This window comes from Rhea americana, unplaced genomic scaffold (genome assembly GCF_003343005.1).
Source record: "Rhea americana isolate MKP2758 unplaced genomic scaffold, rheAme1 scaffold_429, whole genome shotgun sequence".
Lineage (NCBI taxonomy): Eukaryota > Metazoa > Chordata > Aves > Rheiformes > Rheidae > Rhea > Rhea americana.
In genome coordinates this window covers 77,267-89,859 of record NW_028186567.1, presented here as the reverse complement: position 1 = coordinate 89,859, position 12,593 = coordinate 77,267, and the positions used below count along the sequence as shown (strand labels likewise).

Sequence of the window (12,593 nt, the reverse complement as noted above, 5' to 3'; positions counted from 1 at the left end):
AGGGCCCCCCTCCCGCCTCTGATTGGCGGGCGGCGGCGAGGATTGGCGTGCGGCGCATCCTATCGGTGGCCGACCAGCTTCCCCGCGGGGCGCCTTTAATGGGTCCCGGAGCCTGGACATCCGGGAACCCGCTTGGCCTCGTTATGTGTCGGCGGGCAAAAAGCAACCGCCTCCCCGCCCCGGGCCGCTTCCCCCCCGCCCGCGCTGCACACGCGGGAGTTTAGGCCCAAGGCGGCCGCCGTAGCCGCCCTGCCCGCGCGGGCCGGCCCACGTGGCGGCCCGGCCCCGGTGCACGTGGCCCAGCACGACGCGGGGGACGGGGGACCCCAGGCAGGGCCTGGGGCTGGGCAGGGCCGTGCTCCCGCCTCCCCCCAGCCGGGGCTGGGCAGGGCCCTGCCCGTCCCCCTCGCCGGAGCCCCGGCCAGGCCTGCGAGAGGGAGGCCGGCACCAACCCCCAGGCCTCCCCCGGCACCCAAGATGGCCGCCGGGGCCATGGCTAACACTCTGGCAGCTCTTCCCCCCTCTCTATGGTTCCTTCCCGCTCATTGGTTGCCGAGCGACACTAGGGGGCGCCAAGCCCTGCACGCTCATTGGCTGGCTATCCGAGAGAGACACTCCCCCCGCGCCCCCCCGGCCAATGAGCCGCTGCCACTCCCTGCCAGCCACTCTGGGCTGCGGCCTCCTGGCCTCGCTGGTCTCCCAGGAGGCCCCGCGCTGTGCCTGCACTGAGCTGCCGGGGCTCAGCGCCGTGGGGTGCCCCACGCCGCGGGGGCTGCCCCACGCCGCAGGGTGCCCCCCACCGCGGGGCGTCCATGCAGCAGGGGCTGCCCCACGCCGCAGGGTGGCCCTCGCCGCAGGGTGTCCACGCCGCAGGGGCTGCCCCACGCCGCAGGGGCTGCCCCACGCCGCAGGGTGCCCCCCACCGCGGGGCGTCCACGCAGCAGGGGCTGCCCCACGCCGCAGGGGCTGCCCCACACCGTGGGGTGTCCACGCAGCAGGGGCTGCCCCACGCCGCAGGGTGGCCCTCGCCGCAGGGTGTCCATGCAGCAGGGGCTGCCCCACGCCGCAGGGGCTGCCCCACGCCGCGGGGTCCCCCGGGGCCAGCTGGCGCTGCCCAGCCCCTGCCAGCCTCACTAAAGGTCTCCTTTGTGAGCGGCCGCCCGGCGCCTGGAGCCGGGGGGGGGCCGGGGGCCAGTGCACAAGGGGGCAATTGTGCGTCCGGCCACGGCGGCGCTTCCTGCTGCAAACCACCCACGGGGAGAGGACCGGGCACGCCGGCGGGAGGGAGCCCCCCACGCGGACAAGGACGCAGCCCCGGCCCCAGCAAACCCTGGGGCTCTGGGAGCGGTCCCAGGCGGGGCAGAGCCCCCCCCCCGGCCTGGGACCCTGCCCCAGTTGCCCCTCCAGCCCCCCAGAAGCGATGGAGAACACGTTCGCTCCCCTCGCGCCAGTCCGGTCTGCGAGCATCGCTCAGGCTTGGGACCRGGGGCCGGTCCCACAGACCCTCCGCGACACCCCACAGGAAGACAGCGAGGGAGCCCGGCGGAGAAAATACTGAAGCGGCTTTATTTACACACCCACCAAACCCAGCTGAACCCCGGGGCGAGGGGGGCTCCATATTGCACAGTGTGAACGCCGGGGCGGCCCCTGGCCCCCCTCCCCGCTGAGGCCCCAAATTGCCCCTTCCCAGCCACTAGCAGGGGGAGGAAGCTTCCAGTGTGGGAGCGAGTGGGCAGAAGGGCATGGAAGGCAACTGGGTTGGGGCATTTCTTCATGCCTCGGCGAGAAGGACGGACACCCAGGCCCAGGACAGCCGTGCGGGAGGACAAAACACCCCCGGGACATCCCAGGACAGGGGCTGAGCGCCCACTCATTGCCTGGCTCCATCCCAGCTCTCAGCACAAGCGAAAAGGGGGCTGGGGCGGGGGGGGGGGGAAGCAGGAAAATAAATAAATAAAAATATATTAACACTGACATAAAAAAAGACCTTCGTGACCCCAGCCATCCCCTGCTATAGCAGAACTGGGTGCTGAATAGAGGAGCCAAGCAGGCAGCAGCCACCAGCTTGGCCCCTCTGTTCCAGCGTCTGTGCCGCACGCACGGCTGGACAAAGTGCCACCGCAGCCAGTGCAGGGAGAGCGGCCGGGACACCCCCGTCCCCGCAGCTTCCTCCGCCAGGGCCGAGAGCTTGGGAGCGGGGAGAGCTGCCCCTTGCCTGGCCCAGGGAGGGCAAAGGTGCCTGGGCTGGTGCCGRAGCCTTCCCTCAGAGCCAGGCAAAACTAAAGTGCGGCAGGGAGGAGAAAGGGCCCTGCTCCCCCCGGCCCCAAAACCGCAGAATGCGGGAGCCTCCCTCTCTGCTGCTGCGTGGCGCCAAATCCTACTGCCTGCCCTGCACAGGGCCGGCTCTAGCACTCCAGGGTGGCTCCGAAGCTCTTGCGGCAGTCAATGGCTTTGGAACTGGGGGGCTGAGCCCGCCGCCGGCGTAGCTCCTCTTTGCCCAGGCTTCCCGCCAGCTTGTTGTAGGCCGACTTGTACTTCTTGTCGAAGGCAGCTGCAGGGGGACTGGCTGTCAGCGCTGCCAGGGTCCCGCCGCGCTCCCTGCCCCAGCCCGCAGAGCCTCCCCCACCGCCCCCACCTACCAATGTCCATGTGGTCCCGGCCCAGCGCCGCCAGCGTGAGGAAGAGGATCTCCCGGTAGATGCTCCTGGGGAGGGAGAGGGCGGAGGCAGAGGTGAGAGGGGCGAGGAGCCCCACGCGGGCGCCGGGGTGGGGGGCGCGGGGTGGTACCTCTGCAGGTGCCGGGGGCTGCTCTGCGTGGCCAGCGTCTCGAGGAAAAGGGCGATGGCCTTGTGCACCTCGCTCAGCCCCACGTGGTTCAGCACGGCCTCCAGGAAGGCCAGCGAGAAGGGGTGGTTGTGGTGGCGCCAGGACTGCAGCCGGGTGGGGATGTTACCTAGGGCCGGGGGAAAAAGCGGAGGGGGTCAGCGCTGCCCCACAGGCGCAGCCCGCCTGCGCCCCCCTGCCCTCCCCACGCCACTCACTGTGAAGCCGCCAGAGCACGTAAAGTGGGGGGCAGCTGTCCGGCTCGGGGGTGAGGACGTCCCAGAGCAGGCGCACGCACACCGACAGCGCGTCCGAGGGCTGAGCCTGCGAGAGACGGTGGTGAGCGCCAGGACAGGCCCAGAACCCCCATCGCGCCCTCGCCAGCYCCCCGGGTACCTGCAGGGGTGCCACGACGTGCTGCGAGCCCAGCAGCAGCCGGGGCAGGTTGCTGGGCAGCCCCAGGCGCTGGAAGTACCAGACCAGGTTCCAGTAGATGATAGGGTGGCTGTCAACCAGCTCAGGCTGGGCCAGGAACTCGCTGCCCTCGTTCTCCAGCAGGCTCTCRAGCTCCTTGCGCAGCACCAGCGGGCTCAGGTAGGCGAAGGCGACCCGCTCGGACTGCCGCGGAGGGCCCCGCAGCGCCTGCGGGCAGCGAGGACGGGGCGCTGGGACACAGGGCACCGCCTGGCCCCGGCCAYGCTCCGGCTCCCAGCCGCACGCCCCCGCTGCGGCAGGGCTGCACCGCCCTGGCCTCGAGCCATCCCGTACCGTGGAGTCCACGGAGCCATTGCAGAGCCCGGGGGCCGCCCCTGGCTCCGGCTCAGCCTCATCCAGGGCCAGGCAGCGGTGGCGGTCGCTGAGCACGGGCCCCAGCCCGGCAGGAGGCAGCACGGAGCCGTCCGCAGGGACACTGCGCGGCAAGGAGGCGTTTAGAGACACCAAGGGCACCGGGGCGGGCTGGGACAGAGGGGAGCCGAGCGGAAAGCAGGACACAAGGGCAGCAGTCTTCCCTCGGAGGACAGAGGGACAAGGGGATGCCAGGGTGCAGGCGGGTCCACGGGAGCCTCGCTGGACACCTGGAGCTGTTCTCACCTCGGCTGCTGGAAGTCCTGGATCTCGATGCTGAGGAAGGGCACGAAGGAGCGGCCACAGAAGGGGCAGGTGGTGTTAAGGTTGGAGTCATCGGACGTCCAGCCGGCCATCACCTCCTCGTCATACACCAACGAGTCGCAGCCCTGGCACCGCGAGCAGCTGGACAGCAGGACCTGGGCAGCRGCAGCAGCGTCAGGCCCAGTCCCTGTCCTGTGCCACCCTGGAGCCCCCAGGCAGGGACGGGGACCCAGCGCTCACCTCCACGGCGGGCGGCTCATGTCCGGCCACGGCCTCAGTCAGCGGGTCGGAGGATTTGTGGAAGCCCACACTGCAGAGCGACGTATCCGACAGGTCGAACTCACTGCCCAGTGAGACGGAGCTCTGGGGGAAAATGTGCCGTGAGCAGGGGAGAAGCCACAGCCCCCGGCTCAGCCCCCACACACTGCCTGGTGCTGGGGAGGGCGGGAGGCAAAGCACAGCCCTGGGCACCACCAGCATCTCCGCGGCCTAGGATGAAACCTGCAGGGAACTGGGGTGTTGGGAGCCCATTTGGGGAGGGGGGTACCTCAGAGGCGGTGGATTCGGGGCGCTCTCGGGGATGTAGCAGGGTCTCCATGGGGCTGCGGCGCGGTGGAGGCTCCCTATCCCGCTGCTCAGAAGCCCGGCGCAGGGAGCCGGCATCCCGCAGGCTGCCGGGGTGCTCCATGCTGGCCGTGTGCCGCAGCGAGGGCCGTTTGGCGGGTGACAGCAGCTGCTGCAGCTTGGCGGCCAGCCCCCGGCGCGGCGTGCTCCCTGCCAGGCTGTTGTGGTTCTCGTCCCGCCGGCAAGGTTTGGCCCCTGGTGCGGCCGGCCCCTCCTGGCCCTCGGCACCCAGCTGCCCGTCCGCACTGTCCAGCGTCAGCCGGTCGCTCTCATCTGTCACGAAGCTGACGTCGGACAGGCTCCCGTCCTCGGAGCTGGGTGCCGCATCCCGCAGCCCTCGCAGCCAGGGGGGCAGCACGGGCAGGGAGTCCGCGCCGGGCTCCAGCACGCCCAGAGCTTTGATCACTGCGGGCAAGAGGAGGGCAGTGAGAAGCTGCCGCAGCCCCTGCGTCCCCCGGCCCAGCCCTGCCCCACTCACTGTGGGCAACGCCGGCTTCCAGCGTGGTGGCCTCGCTGTGGGGGAAGCTGAGGCTGCCGCTCTTCACGAGCTGGGGGGCCGGGGGGATGTCCCGCAGGCTGCGCCCTGCCCAGGTGGTCTGGCGCTGCAGGCTTGCCCGGGGCCGGGGCACTGGGGCTGCRGGGGCTGGTCCGTCTGCCGGGGACGGAGGGGCCATCAGGGGCTGGGAGGGGGCCGTCCGCGGCCTCCTGGCCGGCCCCAGGCACTCCACGCACCTGGCAGCGTGGCGGCGCGGCGCTCCCTCTCCCGCTGCCGCAGGGGCTGCCGGAACTGGGCCGCCCCCAGCACCACGTTGCGGAGCTTGGCCCAGCGCAAGCGCCCGCCCTGCGTGCTCGTTGGCCACTTGCTCTCCAGCACCGCCTGCAAGGAGGAAAGAGCCGTGGCGGGGATGGGCCGGACGCACGAGGAGGGACCCCGCACACTGGCACCAGCCGCCTGCGTCCCCCTAGACTGGTACCTTGTTGTAGTAGCCRTAGGTGATGGTGTTGGGCACAATGCCAGCACGTTTCATCTCCAGCAGCACGCGCACCGAAAGCACCGGCTCCCCATACTGCCCGCACAGCTGCATCAGGATCCGGTAGCAGACCTGGGGGCACAGGGTGGGGCCAAGGRGTGGCCACGTCCTCTCACTTCCCCCACCGTGGCCGGGGGGGTGGGGGGCTGTGTCTCCTACCTCATCCGGCAGCACCACTTTGTGAGCCTCCATCTTCTTGAGCACCTCATAGGCCAGCTGGAGTGCCCGGACCTTGGAGGTGGCCGCGCGCACATACGTGGGCAGGTAGATGAACCACAGGCCATAGCAGTGCCCCAGCAGGCATTTGGCCCACATGTCGGGCACCGAGGAGTATTTCTGTGCCACCCGCTGGGCCACCTTCATCTCCTGGGTACAGAGAGAGGAGCAGAGGGAAGCTGGGACATGCAGATGGGGCAGCAAGTTGTCCCCATCAGCAATGACTGCCTCAATGGCCCCCAGACCCACTCCAGCTGGCACTGCAGCTCCATGACTCCACATCCCTCTACGCTCCACCCTGCAAGCCTGGCTCTGGCTCCCTCCCCGTCCAGCTCAGCTAAGACCAGCTCACTCATCGCACCATCAGCCTGAGTGCCAGGCCTTTACCTGCTTRGTCCTGCGTGGGGCAGGGCTGCTGGGGGCACTGCTCTTGGCCTGGCAGAGCTGGGCCATGAGCTGGTCCTGGGAGCGCTCGAGGAGATCGATGCGTAGGGTGGGGAACCCATCGTAGCTGGGGGGAAAAAATGCTGAGCTAGGGGCCACAGGGGCCGCGAGGCCAGGCGCAGTGGCAGGGGCTCACCAGTAGCGTGCGGGCAGCTCAGCACCATCAGGGCCTGTCGGCTCCTCAGGGGGCATGATGAACACAGTGTGCTCACTCCCGTGCGAGTCATCCAGCTCCATCAGGGGAACGTCCTCCGGCTTCTCCAGGTCCACCTGCACCTGCAGGGGAGCAGGGATGCTCCAGCATGGCTCCCCTGGTGCAGCCCTGCTCCCAGGAGGAGCAGCCAGGCTAGGACTGCAGTGGGGGCGACAGCAGGGCTGACCTTGTCCACGCAGGTGTCGAAGAACTCGAGGCATGTATAGCGGTCGCTGGCAAAGGAGCAGTCCTCGATGAACTGCGTGAAGAGCTGCGTGCGCAGCAGCTGCCCATAAAACTTCTGGTATGCCCGATCCCGGGACTTGAGAAAGCCTGCAAGGAGGGACAGAGGGGCAGGTCAGGCCACCACCGGGGTTGCCCCACTGCCCCTCTAGTCTCTGCCTGCCCAAGACTCACCCTGCAGGAAGAAGAGGTTGCTGGAGTCGCGGGTCTTCTCCGAGGGGGCCTGGGTGATGGGCTGCAGGTAGGAGCGATAGCCTTTGAGCAAGCAGGCCATGAAGCGCAGGAAGGAGGCCTGGATCTCCAGCTCCAGCTGCTTGCGCCGACCATACACCAGGTCGTAATCCGTGAGCAGGAACTCCAGTGAGGCTTCCTCCACCGGCTTGTTGTACACTGGGGAAGGGAGCAAGCAGGGGACAGGGTCTGTCCAGCTCTTCTAGGCCGCTCCCCAGGCTCTGCTCATCCTCGTGGCCCTCCACGAGCTCCCCACTGCCCCCCAGCTCCCACTCACTCTCATCCAGCTGCTGGAAGTGGCTGTGCAGCGAGGCCAGCAGCACCTTGCAGGGCCGGCGGGGCAGGGCCCGCGGGGACAGCAGCTTCCGCTCCTCGCTCCTGGGGACAGGCAGACAGGCACGAAGGAGGGCTGCTGGGTGCCAGCACCACGGCAGGCAGCGTCCCATGACCCCAGCACCCTGGCTCAGCACCGCGACGCAGGGCACRAGAGCTCATTTGTACCCACTAGGTCTCGGTGCTGCCTCTGCCTGGGCAGGGAAAGGCTGCCCGTAAGAGAGGCCCAGTTAGGGGCCACTTACTGGAAGATGGTGTTGGTGTCCAGGTCAACAAAGATGACATCTTTTGGGGGGTCGTAGAGGTCGAAATAGCTGGAGTGGATGCCTACAATGAAGGGCACGGGAGCACACAGCACGTCAGCCAGCGTGAGCGGGCACAGCGGGATGTAGGGGCACTGCCAGCGCAGGGGGAAGATCATCTGGGGATAGGACAGGGGCGGGGATCAGCACCGCGGGTTGGAGCGGCCCAGCCTGCCCCACGCCACGCTGCAGCCCCCCGGCACTCACCGAGACCAGGGCTTCACCCACACTGGTGAGCACGTCAGGGCGCAGCGAGTGGATGAGCAGTTTCTGCTCCGTGAGCACAGCCACGAGCAGCGTCACGGCGTTCTCAGGGCCCAGGTTCTGCAGCAGCGTCAAGAAGCTGGCTCCGCTGCGGTGGGGGCACGTCACTCAGGGCTGCCACGGCRGCTCGGCCGCCCCTGCCGCGTGGCACCCCAGGTCCACCCAGCCCTGTAGCTGTCCCCCACAGCTCTACCTGAGCGGCAGTGGGGAAGACACTGGCTGGCAGAGCAGCAGGTTATCGTATGGAGACATCTGAGAAGAGACACGAGGCATGTAGGCAGCTTGGGGGGSCAGCACAGGATCCCCACGGGGCCTCGGCGCACAGCCAGGAGCTCAAGGACTTACCTGCACCAGGATGCGTGGCCGCTGCGGCGAYGGGAAGGGGACATTGTGCATGAAGTGGGAGATGTGCCTAGAGGAGGAAGAGCCCATTGGGGAAGGAYGACGGCCCCGTCACCCTGCCATTCTCCCCGTGGCTCTTCACCCTGCTCCTCCCAGGGGCTAGCTCCCCTCTGCCCACCCACCCCAGGGCCCGTCCTGTGCGGGGATGCCCATGTGCCCTCCCACCCCTGGGCCCGGCGCTCACGTCTCCAGGGGCAGCACGTGGGGCCCCGAGATGGAATAGCGGTAGATAAACATGAGGAACTTGCGGAAGACRTCGAAGAAGGGCCAGTGGGAGAGGACACAGATGCTCTTGCGGGTCTGCACAGACTTGCTGGCGATGGGGCGCCGGTCCACCACGCTGAGCAGGCCCAGGCGCAGGCTCTGCTTCTCGGAGAGCCGCTCCCGTGGGTAGGCCTCGTGGAACTGGATGGCCGCGCCGTACACCTGCGCGGGATGGCCCGTTAGTGCGGCCAGCCCCCTCCGCTCCCCCTCTCCTCCCGCCCCGCTGCCCCCGGCCCCTCCTGCCTTGTCGCCCGAGGCACCGGTCAACACAAAGGTAGAGAAGACAGGCAGCTGGTACTTGGTGTCCGCCGGCCAGCTCTCGATGGTGGCACCCATGGGCAGGCAGAAGACGGGCACCGACTCAGGGAGAGGGAAAGACTCAATGTCCTGCTCAGGGTAGCGGCCCAGGAGCCCTGGGAAGAGAGCAGGACGGTGTGCTGGAGCCCACTGAGCCCAGGGCGGCTGGGGCAGAGCTGGGAAGGACAGTTCATCGCCCTCCAAGGGTGAAGGCTTGCATGGGGGTACAGTGACGCAGCAGTACAGCGACGCAGCAGCTACAGGTCTGAGACAAGCCCTCAACCCCCTGCACAGCCCCAGTGACTGCGAAGAGCAAAAACCTCCTGAGCAGGGACGTGCCACCTCCAGGACCCTACCTGCTTCGTACACCAGCGTGTTGGCCTTGGCCATTGCAATCTTGTAGCACAGGAACAATGCGGGGCCCCACTGCAAGGAGGGAGCAGAGTGGTCAGCACGGGTGGGCGCTGCGGCAGCCAGGGACTCCTACCCACCCATGGGAGGACATGGCCAGCACCCCAGCACCCACCATGCTGGTGTTGAGGTTCTTGTCCACCCGGCAGAAGGTGTGGGGGGTGCTCTCGCCCTTGCTGGGCATGACGAGGCAGATGTCGGTGACACCCAACGTGTTGTGGCCTTGTGACTCGGCCGCCCGCCGGTACACCAGGAAGGTGCGCTGGTGGCCCGGCCCGCCCGAGTTCAAGTTGGCCGAGCGGCTGTAGGGCGTTGTGTCCAAGATCTTGTAGCCTGGCTTCGGGCGGTCCTTCCCCTCATAGTGCACCCTGGGCAGAGAGCAGGAGTGAGATGGGCACCAGGGAGGTCGGTCCCCATCTGCTGCTGCTGGGGTGAGGGGGAGCCAGGCAAGAGGGATGCTCTGGTGGCCCCAGGACTCACCCCAGCTCGATGAGGGGCAGCTTGTCCCGGCCCCGCTTGTAGCATATGTACATCTGAGGGTTGTTGAGCAGCCCGGCATTGAGGTCCACGGGGTGGCCGGAGGTCGTGGTCTCGATGCAGGTGAAGCCATGGGGCACCTCCTCGCCTTGCGAGCGGATGATGACGGCCACGTCCGTGATGGGCTCGCTGGGCCGCGCCGGGCGGTGCTGCTGGCTCTCCTCCTCCAGGGGCTGCGAGGCGTCCGTCAGCCCCGCCACCACGAAGTAGTCCACCAGCTGCGGCGGCTTCTCGTCCGACATGGCCGCGGCTCACGGCATCTGGGGAGGCAGCGGGACAGGTCAGCGGGCGCTGGGCAGGGACRGCGGCCAGCCCCGGCAGCACACAGATCCCCCGGTGCCGGGATCCCCGGCTCGGCCCAGCGCGTGGGTGGCCACCGAGCCACAACTGCCACCTCCCCCTGGCGCCTCACAGCCCCATCACCGTGCTCCCGTGATCCCCGGGAGGGGAGCCCAGGGCAGGAGGGGTGGTGTGGGGCTACCCCCCAGCTGGACCACAGCCGTGGGGAGAGGCAGCAGCGCAGCCCAGGCGGCACAGCTGCCCGCGATCCGAGCTGACGGGGCAAAAGCACCGGGGACGGGAAGGGAGGAGGCTTCCTGTTTGCCGGTCACGCTGCGGAGCGCTGCCAAACGCCCGGGGACGCCGGGGACCCCCGGCCTCGGCGGCCATGGGGAGCCGTGCCCCCACCCCCGAACACGCCTCCTGGGCAGGGACGCCCCTGGGGCTAGCAGCTCTGCGGCACGACCCCCGGCACAGCAGGCAGGCCCCCGGCGCGGCTCCCTGCCAGCTCAGCGCGCTGCCYCCCAGCGCAGACCCCCGCCCCTCTGCCCTGACCCCCCAGTGCCCCCTGTCCCGGCCCCAGAGCCCCCCGCTTGCCCAGGCAGGCCGTGGGCGCAGAGCGACCGGTGCTGCACAGCTGTCGGGGAGCTGCACAGGGACGGCTGGAAAGGGGAAGGAAGCAGGCGAAGGAGCTGCAAACACCCGCACCGCGTCTCCAGCACCCGGCCGGGACTGCGCGGGCGAGCGCGGCGGGAGGCTTGGCCCAGCCCCGAACGCCGCCAGCGCATGGCAGAGCCCGGTGGGAGGGAGCCGGAGACATCGTCGTCTCCCAGCCCGGTTCACAGCCTGGAGGAGGAAATCCCGCGAGCGCCGGCACTGCCCCACGCCGACGAGCCCTAGCAGCCCCCGCGCCGGGGCAGAGCAGCGCAGCACAGCCGGGCTCGGCCCCGGCCCCAAACCCTGCACTGGGGCCAGGGACCCCCATCCCGCTTGTCCCACTCCCGGCCACTTCCTGGCCCCCCTGGAGCCCGGGGGGCCGCACGCGCGGCAAAATGCCACCCAGGCTATTTTTATCCCCACACCACGTGACGCCCGAGGCTGCGGAGACGCGGACTTGTTCCCGATTTAGCTTCCCGTAACCTACCTCGAGCAGGGGAGAAACTGCCCCAGCACCCTCCATCACCCCAGGAAAGGGGGACGGGACCCTCCATGGCCCCCAGGTAAAGGGGACAGGACCCCCCACCACCCCCAGGAAAGGGGAACGGGGACCCCCCCCCCCGCATCACCCCCAGGAAACGCGGGACGGGACCCCTGGGGCCGGGGCACCAGGGGTTCCCCATCTCTCGCCTGCACCCCCCAAGCTGCCCCCCGAAAGCCCCTCTTGGAGGGGTCAGGGTCACACGGGGCACCCTATGGCCAGATCCCCTCCGCAGTGGGTCAGACCCCCACAAACAGCAGGGAGGCTCCGTGCCTGGCTGGGCTCCCAGACAGCAGGGCCAAGGGTGCCACAGCCCCACAAGGCCCCACAACTGTGGGGCACGAGGGTCCCCCATGGCAGTGGGGATGCAGCGTCGCAGGGCTCCCTACATCCCCCCACAGCATCGCAGCACTTTCTACCCCAACCGCAGCGAGACTAGGAACCGGCCCCACTGCGGTGCTGAGAAAGAGGAAGCAGCGAGCACCCGGGGGGGGGGAAGGGGGGGCAGGACCCCCGCCCCCATCTCCGTCCCTGCCATGGGACATAGCGGGCATGGGCCAGGCCCTGGGGCAAGCTGGCCCCACAGCGATGGCCAGGGGCTCCTTGAAGCGCAGGAGAGGCATGGGGGGGGGGGGGCGAGGCCACAGCAACCCGGCCGCTCCACTGTGTGTCCCCACCCTGCCCCACTGGATGCCTCCCTCGCCCCACTGCATGTCCTCTGTGTGTCCCCTCCCTGCCCCACTGCATCTCCCCCCTGCCCCACTGTGTTCCCTGCATGTGTCCCCCTACCCCAGCACATGTTCTCCTCTGCCCTGCTGCATCTCCTGCGAGCCCCCCCACCTCACTCTCCCCCCACACTCCCCGCACAGACCTGCCCCCCAGCCTCAGATCTGAGCCCGCTGCGAGGTGGAAACTGTGGGGCGGAAATGCAGGCGGCAGGAAACATCACTGTGGCCACAGAGCTACTCACAGCCAGCCCCACAGACCCCACAGCCAGCCCCATAGAGACCCTACAGTCAGCCTCATAGACCCCTTAACCAGCCCCATAGAGACGCTTCAGCTGGTCCCATAGCCCGCCCCATAGAGACCCTACAGGCAGCCCCACAGAGACTCTACAGCTGGCCCCACACAGACCCGGGAACCAGCCCCACAAACACCACAGCTGGCCTCATACAGACCTTACAGCAGGCCCCACAGCCGGCCCCATAGACCCCACAGCCGGCCCCACGCAGAGCCCCATGCAGAGCCCCCCACACGCTCCAAAGCCGGCCCCATAGGCACCACACAGCCTGCCCCGTACGGACCCCAGAGGAGGCCTCACAGCCCCCACGGCCAGCCGGCCCCACACACAGACCCCCCCCCATGACCCCTAGAGTCCGCCCCACGCAGGC

General features: G+C 69.0%; 1 protein-coding gene across 2 annotated transcripts; it reads right to left on the bottom strand.

The window, feature by feature from the left end:
• Window positions 1–1,545: 1,545 nt before the first annotated feature.
• DENND4B (DENN domain containing 4B) lies at window positions 1,546–10,515 on the bottom strand. Of its 2 annotated transcripts, XM_085315373.1 has the most exons (27): window positions 9,669–10,515; window positions 9,304–9,556; window positions 9,134–9,203; window positions 8,724–8,893; window positions 8,401–8,642; window positions 8,160–8,226; window positions 8,008–8,066; window positions 7,758–7,902; window positions 7,494–7,669; window positions 7,193–7,293; window positions 6,859–7,074; window positions 6,629–6,774; window positions 6,385–6,524; window positions 6,192–6,315; window positions 5,748–5,954; window positions 5,532–5,660; window positions 5,290–5,434; window positions 5,036–5,209; window positions 4,481–4,962; window positions 4,174–4,296; window positions 3,916–4,088; window positions 3,592–3,733; window positions 3,220–3,465; window positions 3,042–3,147; window positions 2,788–2,953; window positions 2,640–2,704; window positions 1,546–2,551 (listed from the first exon to the last, which is right to left on the bottom strand). In XM_085315373.1, exons 1-27 carry the CDS (start codon window positions 9,965–9,967, stop codon window positions 2,406–2,408), a joined length of 4,512 nt encoding a protein of 1,503 aa, XP_085171499.1. In that variant the 5' UTR covers window positions 9,968–10,515; the 3' UTR covers window positions 1,546–2,405. The 2 variants fall into 2 exon arrangements, with proteins under 2 accessions (XP_085171499.1, XP_085171501.1); XM_085315375.1 differs by lacking the exon at window positions 5,036–5,209.
• Between the last annotated feature and the right edge of the window lie 2,078 nt (window positions 10,516–12,593).